At 43.6% G+C, this 18,461-nt stretch overlaps 1 protein-coding gene across 9 annotated transcripts in view; it reads right to left on the bottom strand.

Annotated features, from left to right (window-relative positions):
* Window positions 1–18,461, bottom strand: part of mef2d (myocyte enhancer factor 2d) — a 106,382-nt gene that overhangs the window by 12,027 nt on the left and 75,894 nt on the right. For 4 of the 9 annotated variants that reach the window (XM_063880073.1, XM_063880071.1, XM_063880076.1 and 1 more), the window contains exons 6-11: window positions 15,997–16,050; window positions 11,357–11,535; window positions 8,661–8,690; window positions 5,426–5,534; window positions 4,033–4,195; window positions 2,471–2,539 (exon numbers count right to left, since the gene is read on the bottom strand). In XM_063880073.1, the coding sequence (XP_063736143.1) occupies window positions 2,471–2,539; window positions 4,033–4,195; window positions 5,426–5,534; window positions 8,661–8,690; window positions 11,357–11,535; window positions 15,997–16,050 (604 nt within the window). The remainder of the gene's footprint in view (window positions 1–2,470; window positions 2,540–4,032; window positions 4,196–5,425; window positions 5,535–8,660; window positions 8,691–11,356; window positions 11,536–15,996; window positions 16,051–18,461) is intronic. The other 5 variants (XM_063880078.1, XM_063880077.1, XM_063880074.1 and 2 more) reach the window with 4 other exon arrangements.

The raw sequence follows: 18,461 nt of genomic DNA, 5'->3' as shown, positions 1-18,461 counted from the left end.
GCTCTGGGAAAACACTGATTCCTCCTGGGAGGTTTAACTGAACAGCCTCTGATAGCATGTGTGCATTGTGCCCTGCTAGTAAAAAACAAGTGCGTCCTGCAAGCAATTCAGCAGTGTGTGTGCGCTGTCTGCAAGTGTGTTTTTATTCTGCTGAGAGAAGGAGGGGATCAGACACAGACTGAGAGACAACATGTGTTTTTGTGGGAGAACAAAAGTGAGAATCAGGGAACTTCAGACATTTCATCCACTCAGGGCATACATTTGTAGCAGTGAATGGATCAAATGGACAAAAACAACAGTGATGCACGAGCAGACAACGTCTCGAGAAGTTGTTTCTTTGCTAAAGTGTCCGGAAGCCCGGTCTGCTGACCCACGCAGAGAGCAAACAAACAAGAAATGGCATCCGGAGAGCGATTCCATACAAACAGGCAAACAAGCCAAATAAGAGAGGCTCTGCAGGGAGGGAGGTGGCAGCCGTGGTATTAACATTTAGATTGGGGGAGTGAAAGGGAGTCAACAGGTGTACGCCAGATTAAACCCGGGAGCAGGAAATAAGCAGGAAGTACAGGAAGAGGAATGATTAAATAAAGGAGGTGGGGGGCGAGATGACAGGAATGATTTCCTGGTGGAGCGAGTTTAAGTGTGAACGACAGCGAAGGCGGCCAAACCGGCATCCGCTGTTTGATCGGACAGAGCTTGTTTGAGATGAAATCAGAGACAGGCTGCAGGAGAGGACAGTTTGCTGTGCTGGGGAAGCAACGCTCGCTTGTTTTTCAGTGACAGACACCGTGACAGACCCCGTGATGCACACACAGACGGATAAACCTGCCTCGTGTTTATTCTACTGTCAAACCGGAGCGCGCTTTAAATCCCTGCTTGCTCAGTAAAGTCAGGATTAGGGATCCAAATGTCTTAAAGAACACAACAGATACACTTATTACTTAATACCCTTTATGCTCCTTTTCGGGTTCATATCAGTATTTAGTGTCTCTACTGGGACATGTCTGCATGCTTTAATGTTAAGACTGCCTGTGCTGCAGCTCCTCTTTTCACCCTCCGTCTGAAACCAGAGCCCAGTCTGCTATGATTGGTTAGCTGGCCGGCTCTGTTGTGATTTGTCAAACGCTTAGAGATGTCCTGCCCCTTAGCCTATCACGTATAATATGGTGGAGCGCTAGCAAATAGAAGCAGCTACTTCTCTTGAGAATGATCACTGGCTCCTTCTTCATTTCCTGAGTGTTTTACCGGATCTTCCCGCTGAATAATTTAATGCAATCTGGACCTGCATTTGTAAAAACAGGGCGATGAGAGGCGCTGACTATATCCTGCTTTCTCAAAGACACACAATCCCCCCGGGAGCCACAGCTGCTGTATACAACAACAAACAACCTATTATCATATTTTCATGGACAATTTTCAGCTTGTCAAACGGAGAAACACACAACAGTCTCCCCGCTGACAGATCGCATTACTTCAAGTGTCAGTTGTTAAATACACTTCTGTTATCTTCATTTCTGTGTGTGTGGTAGAGACTGTGAGCAGCTGCAGCCATACAGTCTCTCAAATTGACTTCATGCACCGACACGTCGGAGGATCTTACTTAAATTGTAGGATTTTTTTTTTTTGAGGACCCAAACATTTTTTTTTAAGATGCAATTTTCTTAGGGTTCTTGCACCTAAACCCCAACCCCTTTGTTGTCCCACATGTATGAAACTTGGTGGGTGTATGCATCACGTGGAGACGACAAGAAAAGTATATTGGAACGAGACCGTAAACCCAACAGGACGTCGGCAATTCTGAATTTTACAGCATTTTCTGGACCATTTTATGCAGCTGCTTCTTTCAATGATCATTTCAGAGTGTGTAGCAAACAAAAATGACCCAAAAGCGTTACAGACTATTAACTGATTATCAAACTCCATCTTATTCCAGCCTTCATTTCATTTTATGTTCATCTAAATAAGCGGCTTTGACAGCGAAGCAACGTCTAAATTATTCTTTCTAGTAGTGCTGCTGTGTCGGAGGAGTTGGAGTCTATGAAGACTGCCAGCTGACAGTGACAGCTAAATGGCTGCCAAGTAAAATGTTAATGCACTGTGGTGCGTACAGAAGAGCACTGGGACGGGTTTGGTCCTGAGCGCAGCATCAGGAGACGCCTTTCAGAGCGAGGCACCGCTGCCGTCACACTGCAGCGTCTTCCTCTTTGTTCGTGACACTTCCAAAGAGCTTCAGATCTCAGAGCTTGGTGTACGAACACCCTTAAAACCACACGGGTAAACTGCCTCTTAAACTGAAGGAGCGATGAAGTACAGACAGCAAAGTATCAACACGTAACACACAGATGGAAAGGACAGAAGGTTCTGTGATTTCTTTGGGTTATTTGGCTCCTAAACGAGCCTGTGAGTATAACTTTACAGATAAACAGGCATAGCAGAGCCGCTTAGCACGAGATGCTATCATGTCATTCACCTCAGGTTAGCAGCAAAATTGGAGATGCAGTTAACCATCTCTGCATTCTGTTTCTCTGCACCCCACATGCTGTGGAGAAAAAGGAGGGAGGGAGGACAAAACAAGAGGCAGTTACAAGCTGCTCCCTTCCACAGGTTAGCCTAGCACAGCCAGATGGCCAACACAAACTTAGAACTAGTGGCTAAAATGCTACGACACATGGTCCTGACAAGGGCTAAGTTAACGGTGGATGATGGCTGGTCCCACCGGCCTGTAAACAATAACATAAACACCTGACTGACTTAAGGACTTGTTCTCTGAAGTAACTTTAGAACCAAAAATAAGATTAGAGACGCGTTTAAAATCCTGTGTGTGTCGTGTGTTGCCGGCAGACTAGCTACCAGGAGCTAAATGAGAGAGGGACCCCAGTGGGAGTGGAAGCTGAGCGGGGGTGAGTGGGTGGATGGGAGGCGAGGTGGGGAGGTGGTGGTTGGGGGGGGGGGGGAGTATCTAGGTCACCGCTAAGATGAATCAAACACAGCTGGGGTGATGCTGCAGCTCCGTACAGGAGAGGTGCTTCAAATGTTTCGTGTGTCTGAGTCAGAGGTGGGAGAAGCACTTCTGATTCATTTAGAGGAGTAAAACCAGAGCGGAGAAATATTCTGTCCTGCATTCAGGGGATTTACATCCAAATCTATTTGTACTACCATAAATTAAAGTACTTTTTGTGAAGAATGGCCATTTTTGGAGTAATATGCGACACATTATGGGATTATAACCAGGCAGAGTAATGGATTAGATGTAACTGGATTAAGTAATCGGATACTGAATGAGATCACTGCTTCATTTAAAAATGGGGTATTACTAGCAGGATGCAATATTACATTTTAAAATAATACATTGATAGTTTCTTCTCTTCTGAGGTTCTACTGTCATGTTGTCTTACATAACACACCTAAAAAACACCTTATTTGTATCTAGTTTTACTTAGAAAGTAATCAGATTACATTACTGTTATTGTTGATACTCAGACTAGGTTACTGATATCGCATTTTTGCAGGTAAATTCTTATTGTAATGGATTCATTTTTCAGAGTAACCCTCCCAACACAAGTTATAATGTGTGCATGCTTTTCATTTTGCAGGTCTGTAGCGTTGGTGGTGGAGATAAATTGAATGTCTTCTCAGGTATTCTAATCCATAAAACCAACTTTGTAATCCTGATGTCACCAAGCGCTCCTCTCCCAGCTGTGTGCCTCACTTTTTAGTGTCCCCTGGTTTGAGTAAACTCTGCTATGACAAGTTGTTGAATGTGTTTCCTCATTCGCATCGTTTTTGAAAGTGCAGCGAGCTTCTCCTAAGAGAAATGTTTTGGGCCGTGCGTTTGCACCTGTAGGCCACCGCATCGTGGAGAGTAACGAAGCATAAAGTGGAAATAAATCAGACTCGTGTTCAGTGCTAAGGTAAATGTACTTAGTTAGCTTTAAGTTGCAGCTGATAAAAAGTCTACTGGTGGGATTTGAAAGACGAAAAGGTCATGAAAAGCATCGAATGAGTTTGGTAAATAAAGAAAAAGCGGCTTACACCAAGTTACTGAGCGACGCCAGGCTGATCTGCCCTGACTGTTGCTGCTGTTGCTGCTGCTGCTGCTGCTGTTGCTGGGAGACTGCTGGTTGCTGTTGCCAGGCAGCCATGGGCGGTGTGAATGTCTGCAGCGCGGTGAGATCTGCGCTCGTCAGCTGGTACTCTGAGATAAAGGGAGGAAGAGAGAGGACGGGTGAGGAGGAGGAGGGTTGAGGGGGATTGTTTTACATCACACAAGTTTCTGGAGCATCAATATTAATCAGAGCTAATCCATATTAATGGAGACCTTTGAAGTGGAAGTGTTCCAGAAGCTCGCACACAATGAACAAAGTGAATATTCATGGGGGTTTGTGGCGTCGCACTGCAAAGGGTTTCAAGTATTTCTTCACGTGGCACTTGAAGATATTTGACGACACAAAGCAGAATGTATCTTTGACTCTGCTTCAGGTTTCCCTAACTCGGTCCTGGTGGTCGTGAAGGTTTGTAAAATAAGATAAACCTGTACTGAGTAAAAGTAGAAGTACTCAGGTCTTGTACTTGAGTAAAGTAGAAGTACTCAGATCTTGTACTTGAGTAAAGTAGAAGTACTCAGATCTTGTACTTGAGTAAAGTAGAAGTACTCAGGTCTTGTACTTGAGTAAAAGTAGAAGTACTCAGGTCTTGTACTTGAGTAAAGTAGAAGTACTCAGATCTTGTACTTGAGTAAAGTAGAAGTACTCAGGTCTTGTACTTGAGTAAAGTAGAAGTACTCAGATCTTGTACTTGAGTAAAGTAGAAGTACTCAGGTCTTGTACTTGAGTAAAGTAGAAGTACTCAGGTCTTGTACTTGAGTAAAGTAGAAGTACTCAGGTCTTGTACTTGAGTAAGTTGAAGTACTCAGGTCTTGTACTTGAGTAAAGTAGAAGTACCAGAGTGTAGGAATACTCTGTCACAGTGAAAGTATTCTAAATGTTCCTCCAGTGAAAGTAGAAAGTACTCTCCTCTAAATGTACTTAAAGTAGTGACAGTAAAAGTAGTCATTGTCTGATTGGTCCATTTCAGAATAATATCTCTGATATGTTTTATAATGATTGATCATTAAAGTGTTCTCAGAGCTGGTAAAGGTGCAGCTAGTTTGAATGGCTTTGTATACTGCAGATCCAAATCTGCCTAGCAACTAAAGGGATTACATACATGTAGACGAGTAAAAGTACAAAGTCGCATAAGATGGAGATACTCAAGCAAAGTACAAGTACCTCAAAAATGTGCGTGAGTAATTGTACTGAGTTAGTTCCCAGCTCTGGAAACATTACAAGCTATTAACGACTGAATGGCCCAAACATTGATTTGAATAAGAAAGTTAGTAGTTCAGTTTCCTGTCCTGATTTAGTTTGTGCTGCGTTCGCTGTCTTACCCGGGTTGTAGGCCGTCTGCATGCCGGAGAAGGGCGCGAGGAGACTGGGTGTTGCCACGGAGACCACAGGTGTGGTGAGTGACTGGGAGCCGCCTAGCCGCTGAGCATTCTGGGAAGACATAGAGATGGAGGGAGGAAAATGAGACACAGGAAGTGGGATCTAGGGACTTTTAGGTGGGTTGGAGGAAGGATTCATGGGGGGTCTCCAGCTAAAGGGAGATTTTTGTACATGACAGGTTAAGGAGGTGGGACATCTCTAAGTGCTTAATCAATCACAACAGAGCTGGCCAGCTAACCAATCAGAGCATATTGGGCTCTGGTTTCAGACAGAGGGTTAAAAGAGGTGCTGCAGCACAGACAGTATGAGAAACATAAAGAGACACTACATACTGATATACACCTGAACATCAGCAGGAGAGGACTCTTTAAAGTAGAGACACTACATACTGATATACACCTGAACATCAGCAGGAGAGGACTCTTTAAAGTAGAGACACTACATACTGATATACACCTGAACATCAGCAGGAGAGGACTCTTTAAAGTAGAGACACTACATACTGATATACACCTGAACATCAGCAGGAGAGGACTCTTTAAAGTAGAGACTCTACATACTGATATACAACTGAACATCAGCAGGAGAGGACTCTTTAAAGTAGAGACTCTACATACTGATATACACCTGAACATCAGCAGGAGAGGACTCTTTAAAGTAGAGACTCTACATACTGATATACACCTGAACATCAGCAGGAGAGGACTCTTTAAAGTAGAGACTCTACATACTGATATACACCTGAACATCAGCAGGAGAGGACTCTTTAAAGTAGAGACACTACATACTGATATACACCTGAACATCAGCAGGAGAGGACTCTTTAAAGTAGAGACACTACATACTGATATACACCTGAACATCAGCAGGAGAGGACTCTTTAAAGTAGAGACGCTACATACTGATATACAACTGAACATCAGCAGGAGAGGACTCTTTAAAGTAGAGATGCTACATACTGATATACACCGTAGAGACTCTACATACTGATATACACCTGAACATCAGCAGGAGAGGACTCTTTAAAGTAGAGACGCTACATACTGATATGAACCGGAAACAGAGTAAAATAGGGCCCCTTTAAAAAGAGTAGGAATGTTGTAATTGTGGACATTAGTACTCCGACATAGGATGCTATGAGGACAACTAAACTGTCCGTTCTTGGGTCTCTGCATCCAGATGACGGTGGTCCGGTTTCACATGGTCTTTTTCTCCTTATATGGCCCCATTGCAGCAGTACATGACATCATCCATTTTGAACAGTAATAAGGATAATGGTTAGCATGTGCTTCCCACTGTACAGCAGAGTGGCTGCAGAGATGTTGTAATGTTACTGGGAACTATTTAATAACCCTATTACTACTGAAATATTTCACCTAAATCACAGCTTGTTCCGCTTCAAGTCCAAATGGAAAACAAACGCATTAGCCTTTGCTCTACCGAGCTGAGTGCAGCAACTCTAATGAACGTTTACTCCTCAGTTTGGGGTTTTATTGGCAGATTAAATACAGACAAATATGTTCAAATCAAAGTAGCAGAGCCGTGATAAATGCGCAGGGGAGTGGATGACTTTTTGCACCCCTGCGAGGAAACACAAGCACCTCCGTTCCTTCCCGAGGCGTTTAACTTTTCCGCCGACACTTTAACATCTGCGTGCAAAGATGACAAGTGTCTCGCATCTCGAGGTGTCGTTGGCACGGCAACGCTGTCGCCAGGGCTGGGGCGCTGGTGTTACATGTAGCGTCACGGAGGAAGGTGTGATGAGAGCCATCGCCGTGCACGGGAATCATGCCGACAGGAATGCATGCATCGACGAACGTGTGTGTGTGTGTGTGTTGAAAACTTATGTGTGTGTCAATGTGTGAAAAGAAGGTATGTGAGGAATGCAAACACGGTGAAAGGTGTTTGATTTTTAGGTGTGTATTTATGCGGAGAAATATGCACGAATACATGTGGGCATGTGTGTGTGTGTGTGTGTGTGTGTGTGTGTGTGTGTGTGTGTGTGTGTGTGTGTGTGTGTGTGTGTGTGTGTGTGTGTGTGTGCGTGTGTGTGTGTGTGTGTTCTAGCTTGTGATGTTTCCTCACTGTGATCCTCTGAGCATCAGCACTCAGATAAACCAAACATGCACATGCTGAGCAGACTGCACACACAGTCAGCCGGTCACTCCGGCTCCCTCAATGTTCCCTCAAGGTTCCCTTAAAGTTCCCTTAATGTTCCTCAAGGTTCCCTTAAAGTTCCCTCAATGTTCCTCAAGGTTCCCTTAAAGTTCCCTCAATGTTCCTCAAGGTTCCCTTAAAGTTCCCTCAATGTTCCTCAAGGTTCCCTTAAAGTTCCCTCAATGTTCCTCAAGGTTCCCTTAAAGTTCCCTCAATGTTCCTTACATTTTCTTGCAATTTTCCCTTAATGTTCCTTTAATGTTCTCGTGATGTTCCCTCAATCTCCTTCAGTGTTTTCTGATGTTCCCTTAAAGTTCCCTCAATGTCCCCTTAAAGTTCCCTCAATGTTCCCTCAATGTTCCCTTAAAGTTCCCTCAATGTTCCCTCAATGTTCCTCAAGGTTCCCTTAAAGTTCCCTCAATGTTCCTCAAGGTTCCCTTAAAGTTCCCTCAGTGTTCCCTTAAAGTTCCCTCAATGTTCCCTTAAAGTTCCCTCAATGGTCTGTTAAAGTTCCCTCAGTGTTCCCTTAAAGTTCCCTCAGTGTTCCCTTAATGTTCCCTCAGTGTTCCCTTCATTTTTCCCTTAATGTTCCCTCTGTGTTCTTTTAATTCATTTCCTTCTAAATAACTCTCAGAAAACTCAACTCCCCCAGGGATAGATCAAGTACTCCTGATTCTGATGCGGTCCGCCTCTCTTGTTATCCAGTATTGTTCTGGGATGTCACCGGGTAAACTTGAAAGTTCATTTGTTTTGGATTCAAGTGTCAAGCCGTCCTGATTGAGACTTAACTCGAGTGTGTCGCTGCGGTGGGACTGTAAGAGGCCCCGGTGTGTATTGAGCCCTGAACCCTGCAGGAACCGGTGCAAGCAGCTGATTGGTTCACGGTGTTTCCGCTGCTCTGCGCTCTCTTCTTCTACTCTCTTCAACGCTAACGGAGGTGCATGCTCGGGCTGGTGTCACACTCATGCTCGGTGAGATCACTCCACATCCACCAGGCTAAAATTTTGAAAGGGTCTTCACCTCACTCACCAACTCCAGCTCTTCCTCTGTCTGCACGGGGGGGGGGAGGAGGGGGGAGTAAAACACAGAGGACCGTTACCTTCCTACTACCAACTGCAAACTAAAATATGAACAATCGAGTTGTATTATAGTTGTACTGACTGCTGGTAGATCTACGTCGATGCATGCTTTGATCTGTCTAATAATTGGTAGTCTGAGATATGTGATGTTGATGATTATGTTTGTACCTGCAGGTGGAAATTAGCTTGGCATAAATAATCTCTTCTCTACTTGAGATGAGTGCATTTAAATACGTGTTCCTTTGTACGGTGGTCGAAAGGTGCAAAGGTGCAAACGCGCAAACCACATTTCCATTTGGAGAAACGCTCGGCAGCTTCAGAAACAATGCAAATGTTCCAAACACACATCTGAAGGAAGAAACTCACGCAACATTCAGCAGCTTGAGGAAAGATTTGCAGCGGTGAATAAAAACGCTTAAGAGGAAAAGAAGAAATGCTGCAAGAAGCTCAAATACAACTGATCTGTTTCCAGGGGACTCTAAAAAGTGATGCACGTTGTTTAAATAGGTCATCAAAAATGTACATTTCAGGAGAGTTTCCAACAACAGAGACAGCTGTCCAGCTCTATGACCCTGAACCCAGCACTCTGGAGCCAGCTGTGTGCGTCTCTCTTTAGGGTCCCCTGGTCTCCAGCTGTGTGCGTCTCTCTTTAGTGTCCCCTGGTCTCCAGCTGTGTGCGTCTCTCTTTAGTGTCTCCTGGTCTCCAGCTGTGTGTGTCGTCTCTCTTTAGTGTCCCCTGGTCTCCAGCTGTGTGCGTCTCTCTTTAGTGTCCCCTGGTCTTCAGCTGTGTGCGTCTCTCTTTAGTGTCCCGACTGCTGGTAGATTACGTCATGCTCTTTGATTGTCCTCAATGTGTCTGAGATATGTGTGTTTTTATGTTTGTACCTGCAGGTGGATTAGCTTGGCATTAGTATCTCTGGTCTCTACTGAGATGATTCTGTGTCTGATCACGTGTGTCCTTTGTCGTGGTCGACAGCGGTGAAAGCCGGAGCACCGGCACCACTTTCTCATTTTGGCCCGTCTCCAGCTTTCGAACAATGCTTTAGTGTCCAACGTCTCCATGAAGGAGTAACTCACGCACTGTCTCAGCTTGTGCGAAAGATTTGGCTCAGCGTGTGAATACTCTTTAAGGGTCAACCGAAGATCAGCTGCAGAGCTCATACACTTAGTTCTGTTCCAGGGGACTCTATAAGTGTGCACTGTTTGTAATAGGTCATCTATGTACCTTTCCAGAGTGGTTTCTCTAACACAGGCCCTGTCTCAGCTCTTTGACCCTTAACCGCCCTGGAGCCAGCTGTGTGCGTCTCTCTAGTGTCCCCTGGTCTCCAGCTGTGTTCGTCTCTCTTTAGTGTCCCCTGGTCTCCAGCTGTGTGCGTCTCTCTTTAGTGTCCCCTGGTCTTCAGCTGTGTGCGTCTCTCTTTAGTGTCCCCTGGTCTCGGGCTGTGTGCGTCTCTCTTTAGTGTCCCCTGGTCTCCAGCTGTGTGCGTCTCTCTTTAGTGTCCCCTGGTCTCCGGCTGTGTGCGTATCTCTTTAGTGTCCCCTGGTCTCCAGCTGTGTGCGTCTCTCTTTAATGTCCCCTGGTCTCCAGCTGTGTGCGTCTCTCTTTAGTGTCCCCTGGTCTCCAGCTGTATGCGTCTCTCTTTATTGTCCCCTGGTCTCCAGCTGTGTGCAACTCTCTTTAGTGTCCCCTGGTCTCCAGCTGTGTGCGTCTCTCTTTACTGTCCCCTGGTCTCCAGCTGTGTGCGTCTCTCTTTAGTGTCCCCTGGTCTTCAGCTGTGTGCGTCTCTCTTTAATGTCCCCTGGTCTCCAGCTGTGTGCGTCTCTCTTTAGTGTCCCCTGGTCTCCAGCTATGTGCGTCTCTCTTTAGTGTCCCCTGGTCTCCAGCTGTGTGCGTCTCTCTTTAGTGTCCCCTGGTCTCCGTTGTGTTGGAGCTTCTTGCAGCGTTTGGTTTCTGCAGCTTTTAGTAAACTGCTCATGTCTCCTCTGCTGAATGTTCTCTAGATGCTGCAGGTGTTGAAGAGCTGCTGAGTTTTGGAACATTTCTGTTGCATCGTTTCTGAAGCTGCAGATTGTTTCTCCTAATGGAAATGTTTTGGGATGTTCTTGCGTGTTTGCTCCGTACTTTTGTTGCAGAAATCTGATTTATTTTGCCAGGTCATGTTCTGCCTCGGGGTCTAAATGCAGGTTGCTCTTCAGGGGAACTCCTCCGTTGCACTCGTCGGTGTAACACGGAGTTTATTTCCGTCTCTGCTTTAGCGAAACCTTTTTTTAGGGTCTGACTTCACGCAGTGTTTATTCCTGTCACGGTGCAGCTTTGTGATGACACAGCGGTGACATTTGCAGTAACATTTTTAATTGTTTTCCTGTAAATGCAACTACGTTTGCACTGCTCATTTCCTCGGCGGCATTCAGCAGCTTTCACCGAGTCTTTTAATTGAACTTGCCCACAGCAGGTCACCTCGTACGGGTCCATTGATTATGCTAATGATGAAATCTCAGGAAATCAAAGCCGCTAATGAACCACTGGTTTCCTCAGGACGTGTAAAAGGTTCAGGATAAGAACACGAGAACCCTCTTATACTCTTATTATGTAAAAGCTTTCCCCTGTGAGTTTGGCCCCGTGTTTGCTCTGCTCACCAGCTGCATGAGGCTCTTGCCGCTCTGCGAAGTGATGACCCTCAGGTCCGGCTTGCGGCTGTTCACCATCTGAGGGCTGGGCGGAGGCGGAGACTTGGCCGGGACTACTTTCCCCAGGCTGTTGCCGTTGGATACGGAGAGGAGGCCCGGGGAGGCCCTGGCGCTGATGTAGCCGTTAGCTGGAGAGAGAGAGAGGAGACATTTAGTGTGTGTGTGTGTGTGTGTGTGTGTGTGTGTGTGTGTGTGTGTGTGTGTGTGTGTGTGTGTGTGTGTGTGTGTGTGTGTGTGTGTGTGTGTGTGTCTAGGGCTGCACAATGTGTGATTATTTTTGACTGATATTGCAATTTGGATATGATTTACAATACTGGAGGGATGCATTATCATTGACAGATGTATTTCAAATGACCATGATGTCACTTTTTAAAACGAGCTTTACTGATCAAAGACATGTTTTTAATTCAGGAGAATATGATTTGTAGGCCGGGACATTATGCAGCTCCACAATCATCATCCAGAATGATATTAACACATATTTTCCCCTGAGAGTTAGGTCATAGAAAAGGCACTTTGTACTTTGATTTTATGGAAACAGTGTGCAGCAAATAAACAAATACTTTTCAATAAAAACAGTGGTGGTTATACTGGTTAGAAAATATCAGTATTTATTCAGTCAAACAAAGAGGAGGTAGTAGCACATTTGCCAGGGACTATTTTCAGCGGCGGATTAATCCACATGAATATAAACAAAGCTACCACAGTGTAGAGCAGGCAAACATTCGGTCTGCTGGAAAAAATACTACTTTTTCTGACTTCATGAGAATCTGCTTTAATGTAACATCATAGAGTAGCTTCATCCCTACAGAACTCTGGCTCTGTCGCTCTCTCTCTTCACTTTCTCACGGCTGTATTCCTGCAACACGACAGAACGTCACCTCTGTTGAACACACCCTGCTTTCACACGGGCCGCATTCCATCAACTGCAGTTCAGCAACAACAACAACAACAATCACTCATAAAGAAGACAACAAAAACCTGATTCATGACACACTTAAAAAGCACGTAAACACCTCTGTGTGTGTGTGTGTGTGTGTGTGTGTGTGTGTGTGTGTGTGTGTGTGTGTGTGTGTGTGTGTGTGTGTGTGTGTGTGTGTGTGTGTGTGTGTGTGTGTGTGTGTACAATCGTTCTTAGTTAAATTTTTATCTTGGGAGATGAAATATATTTTTAAAATTAGGTCTTTCACCAAAAATGACTCGTATTGAAGTGTCATGTTTTTGCTAATTGAGTTTTCAATCAAACTGTTTAAAGAAATACCCCAAAAAATAGTCATGCCAACGAGACTCCAGCAGACAGCAGCCTGTTCGTGCTACTGAGGTCCTAAATAACAGCTCCACCTAAACACTAAAAGCATGCAGAGAGAGAGAGAGAGGAATAGCGGGGACTTTCCCAGCCCTCACACACACACACACACACACACACACACACACAATCATAGGAGTCAGGGTGCGTGTGTGTGATAGCAGCAGATAGCGGTTCCTCCATGACGCCGCCTCCAGACCACAGTGGCATGTGACTGCTTCATCTCCGTAACACACACACACACACACACACACACACACACACACACACACACACACACACACACACACACACACACACACACACACACACACACACACACACACACACACACACACACACACACACACACACACAGCCCCTAACACAACTCAGTGTGGGGTGGGAAAGGCGGCAAGGAGGAGAAACAGTGAAAAAGGAGGAAGTGCGTGAGGAAGAGGAGAAATATAATATATGTGTGTGTGTGTGTGTGTGTGTGTATGTGTGTGTGTGTGTGTGTGTGTGTGTGTGTGTGTGTGTGTGTGTGTGTGTGTGTGTGTGTGTGTGTGTGTGTGTGTGTGTTGTACCTAGTAATGTCTTAGCAGGAATTCATAGACACAACTTTCTCATGCATTTCTGTGTGTTTGTGTCCAATGGAGTCACTCTTACTGGACCCCAGAGGCATTCCTGTTTGAGTGTTTGAGGGGAGAAACGATAAATTGTGGAATAATATATCAGGACACAAAAATGTGACAATATGCAACAAATTAATCTTGAAGGGCCAGGTTCCTCAGTACGGTCTCATGGTTTCTGGTGTTGCTGATGTTTTAGTGCATGTAAATGGTCTGCAGAGGCTAAAATCCCTGTGTTCCCTCCAGAGGGAGTTTCTAAAACGAGAAAATAATTAAATCAAACAAATTAACATCTAAAAAGAGAGAAAATTAAAGACAGTCTTCACTTTGCATTAGAGAGTGTGTGTGTGTGTGTGTGTGTGTGTGTGTGTGTGTGTGTGTGTGTGTGTGTGTGTGTGTGTGTGTGTGTGTGTGTGTGTGTGTGTCCTATTCTGAGTGTGAGTCATTCCCACATGCTGATGTCTCTTTATGTTGGTAAGTAGTTTTCTGTTTTCACTTTACATGTGCTCTTGCGCTCTGTGTATGAGTGTTAGCTGCTGCAGTGTGTGTGTGTGTGTGTGTGTGTGTGTGTGTGTGCGTGTGTGTGTGTGTGTGTGTGTTTGTGTGTGTGTGTATGAGTGTTAGCTGCTGCAGTGTGTGTGTGTGTGTGTGTGTGTGTGTGTGTGTGTGTGTGTGTGTGTGTGTGTGTGTGTGTGTGTGTGTGTGTGTGATGTCTCCTATTACGCGAGGACGGGCGTGGGAATGTGAGGAATGCCGGGTGACGTCAATGGTGACATTCCCGGATCCCCGAGTCCCCGGACAACAGCTGAGAACGACAGATCAACAGAGGACAAGAAGGAGGATGAGGAGGAGGAGGGGGAGGAGAAGGAGGAGGAGGAGGGGAAGACGGAGAACGAAAGGAAAGTGGAAAGGATGAAGGATGTAGGAGGAGAGAGAGTAAAGATGGAGGAAAGAAAGCAGAGAGCTGGAGGAGAGGAAGAGTTAAGGATGGAAAAGGATGTGAAAGAAAGAAAGGGAACAAGAGAGGGAAGGAAATGAAGAAGGAAGTAAGGATGGAGGGAAGAGAGGAGACAGCTGGAGGAGAGGAAAGGAAATGACGTAGACAAAAGAAAGACAACAGGAGGAGTAGGATTTGAAATAAGGTGAGGAAGAAAGGAGACAGGAGGCGAACACTTCGGGAGATGCAGCAGTGAGAGAGTTCAGAGAGGAGCCGCTTCCTCAATATTTCATATGGAGACTTGGCTTTGGAGCAGAGTTCATATAACATGTACTGATTTCCTCTGGCCCAGCTGACCCTGAGACAACACGTCATCAAGTGGATCTAGATTATTTAGGTATATTATCATGTGTACTATTATTGCAGTATCTGTCCTATGAGTGCAGTATGTGTACTATTATGTGTACTATTACTGCAGTATGTGTACTATTACTGCAGTATGTGTACTATTACTGCAGTATCTGTCCGATTGTGTGTCTTATTACAGCAGAATGTGTACTATTACTGCAGTATATGTCATATTACTGCAGTATGTGTACTATTACTGCAGTACGTGTACTATTACTGCAGTATATGTCCTATTACTGCAGTACATGTCCTATTACTGCAGTAGCTGTCCTATTGTGTGTCTTATTACAGCAGTATGTGTACTATTACTGCAGTATGTGTCCTATTACTGCAGTATGTGTACTATTACTGCAGTATCTGTCCTATTGTGTGTCTTATTACAGCAGAATGTGTACTATTACTGCAGTATATGTCATATTACTGCAGTATGTGTACTATTACTGCAGTACGTGTACTATTACTGCAGTATATGTCCTATTACTGCAGTACATGTCCTATTGTGTGTGTTATTACAGCAGAATGTGTACTATTACAGCAGTACATGTCATATTACTGCAGTATGTGTACTATTACTGCAGTAATACTAAACATACTGCAGTAATAGTACACATATTGCAGTAATAGTACACATACTGCTGTATGTGTACTATTACTGCAGTATCTGTACTATTACTGCAGTATCTGTGCTAATGGGATTTAATGGGGAGCTCTGGCCTGCCTCAAAGTCACCTCTGAGGAGAGGCCGGTGCCAAGACAAGGGACAGTTGGACGGGGGGTGGGGGGGGGGGGATTATTCCACAGAGAGGAGTGGGAACAGCTGAGGGAGACAGGATGAAAGGGGGAGGGTGGAGAGGGAGGAGTAAAGCATGGCTACAGAGAAACTCTCACATTACTGAACTTGTTTGTCTGGATTTCAGAAGCGTTTGTTCTTCATGTTAGTCAGAGTGAATCTGGAGTGTGTTGGCAGAGGAGGCGCACTCTGCTGATCCCACTCTCAGATATTTGTTGTCCTGCACCAGCTGGCAGACACACACCGGGTCAGGAATATTATCACGCTTTTAAGATACTTTTAAGATACAGGTTTGTGAGTTTGGAAACAACAACCGGAGCAGCTGCGGAGCTTCAGAGAGCTTTATGTAAATGTGACTTCCTCCTCTCAGACGCTCTCCTCGTGTTTCCCTTTGACACCATGAAACTGTTCCTCCGGACTGTTTACAAGCAGCCTGACCCTCAGCTGTCGAAAAGTCAACAGGTGTGCGTGTGTGTCATGCATACATGTCTGCCTGTTGCTACACATAAAATATTCTGGGAGAGAAAGTGTACTTACGGACAGGACTCGGGCACGCTCCATTTGAATTCCCCATATCTCCTAACAGAGCACCTGCAAGAAAAACACACCACGGCAATTACAGATATATATTTGAATTGAACTCACATTTAAGTTAGGTCAAGTGGAAGGGTAGAAAAACTCTCCTCAGTTACATTGTTTTTCATGATAAATGAGTTTTAAAAAATGTATAAAATAAAATACTAAATGAAAAAAATAGAAATGAATTAATAAATAAACAAATGAGAAATGTAATAAGTATAGTCTTGGGGTAATAATACAAAAAAATATATAAAGGGGCTGAAATAATAATAATAATAAGTACCAAAATATATATTTGTTTCATTAAATATCAAACAAATGTAAATACAGATCACTACACCAAATATAACAGTTTAACAAATACATGAAAGTGTGTTTTATATTCTGAAAATACGTAAGATTGGTTAACTGGTTTCAGAATATTAGAATATATATTAGATATTAAAATAAATAACAATAACATTAATGACCAAATCAGTGATTAACAAACATTAGTGTCATCTCTTGGTCAAAAGAAATGGTGTTATTTTTAACCCTGATTATCTTTAAGGGATTTTTTATAAGGCTTTCAACACAAAAGGTCGTTATCCAAAGTATGCCTAGTATTGTTTGCTGATTTTAATTTGTACGTGTTGTTTTTGGACACTATGAGGCCTACAGTGAACCCTGAAATGTTGAGGAGCCTAAAGTTTAAGGTTAGAAATGTATAGCAGGGGTCCTCAGCACATAGAAACTGCCGGATGCTAACCTGTATATGTTGGGCAATTTACACAATTAGCATAAGTGCCGTTAATTAAAATAACAGCATGAATTAAAATGCCTTTTAAAAGATCAGGTTTCTTTTAAAACACCATTATTCATTTTTTACATGTAAGAGTTATTCCGAACAGCACTGATATTAAATGCTGCACATCCCGATATAATTGAAAACAAGTGTGTCATTTAAAAAGTGCTCCTGCTATCGACTCTCACTCCAGCGCGTGAAGGACCTTAATTGGTAACAATTCTGCCTCACAGTTAATTCGTAAGAGGCGTGCTCGATGGTACTCGTGTCGTATTGCACAAGAAATCTCTGCACTCGTTCTAAAGTGAGTATAAAAGGTTAATTAAGCACCAACTAGAACAGGATGGTGTGAAATGCATGGTTTTATTGGCAGCAACAGTAAAATAGCTGCTGATTATCTGACTGTGAGGCTGTGAATAAAGAGAAATATAATACAGCTTCTATCTGTTTCCCACCATCATGTATTTTGTGTGTTTTCTTATTCATGTGTTGGAACTAAGCCTAGGTATTGTTTGGAATATTTAGATTTTGTGTCCTATAGATTATTTTGTAATACAATATCTGTTTTTTAGTACAAATAAGAAAACAGTATCTATTTTTACATTAAAGGAAAAAAGTCACGTGTCAGATGCTTATTTTATATATATATATATATATAGTATCTTAATGTGACTTCAATGTCTTAATGAGGGGTACAAACAGAATAACATAAATGTATTTGAAAAAGGGACGCTTGTAAAAGTGCTTGTAAAACATTAAGCATATTTATAGTCATTATCTTATATTTTTACTGAAGTGACAAGACTTGTTTTTGTAATGGAGTATTGATTTTAGGTTGGATTAAGATTCTTCTTTTTCCACAACACACAATAAATTACATTTGATTTATATTTCAATGCTTTATATTGATGAATTACACTTTAAGTGGTATTCAAAAATAGTCAATATGATAGCCAGTCGTAGTTGCATTAGCTGATGAGCTAACCCCGCTACATTAACAGTGACATCTTGTAAAGCTGAATTCATCAGTATTTCTTATAATAAAAGTGGATTAAATGATGCAAATGTGATTATAAAAGGGGGCAAATGCAGTGGATTATCATCAAAGCGCTTCCCTTTATAAAGTATTTTAGCGTCTTTCAGCTCCTTGTTTTGTTTCCCTAAAACAAAGGTTAGCGCTTAGTCAATGTTGTCTTTACAGCTGTCCCCAAAAGGCCAAAAAGTGCATTTAAAATCAATTATTTCTACCTGAAAATGTCAAAATAGAGAAATGTGCTTCAACCCTTTACAGCTAAGACACATTTCTACACAGCTCAATATGTTCCATACTATTATCTACACCTATCAGGAAGTGGAGGTCCTGAGGGTTGACTGAGTAATATCTGGCTGGATGGATGTGTATAAAAGCCTCAATAAGCAAACACCATGAACCCTACCCGGTGGTAATATGGGATGCATAGCGGGGCGCAGATGAGGAAGAGGAGGGAGGGAGGGAGGGGCGTCCATTACCGCTACGAGCAACCCTCCTGCCTCGGAGGACGGCGTGTTATGAAAGATGCTGTAATGGATTTGTTGCGCGTTACATCACCTAATTCTGACTCACAATGAGATTACGCCGGTCGGAACAAAGCCTGATAAG

The sequence above is a fragment of the Eleginops maclovinus genome, chromosome 3 (genome assembly GCF_036324505.1).
Source record: "Eleginops maclovinus isolate JMC-PN-2008 ecotype Puerto Natales chromosome 3, JC_Emac_rtc_rv5, whole genome shotgun sequence".
Classification (NCBI taxonomy): Eukaryota; Metazoa; Chordata; class Actinopteri; order Perciformes; family Eleginopidae; genus Eleginops; species Eleginops maclovinus.
Note: the sequence above shows the minus strand (reverse complement) of the source record. Positions and strands in the feature narration are given on the sequence as shown.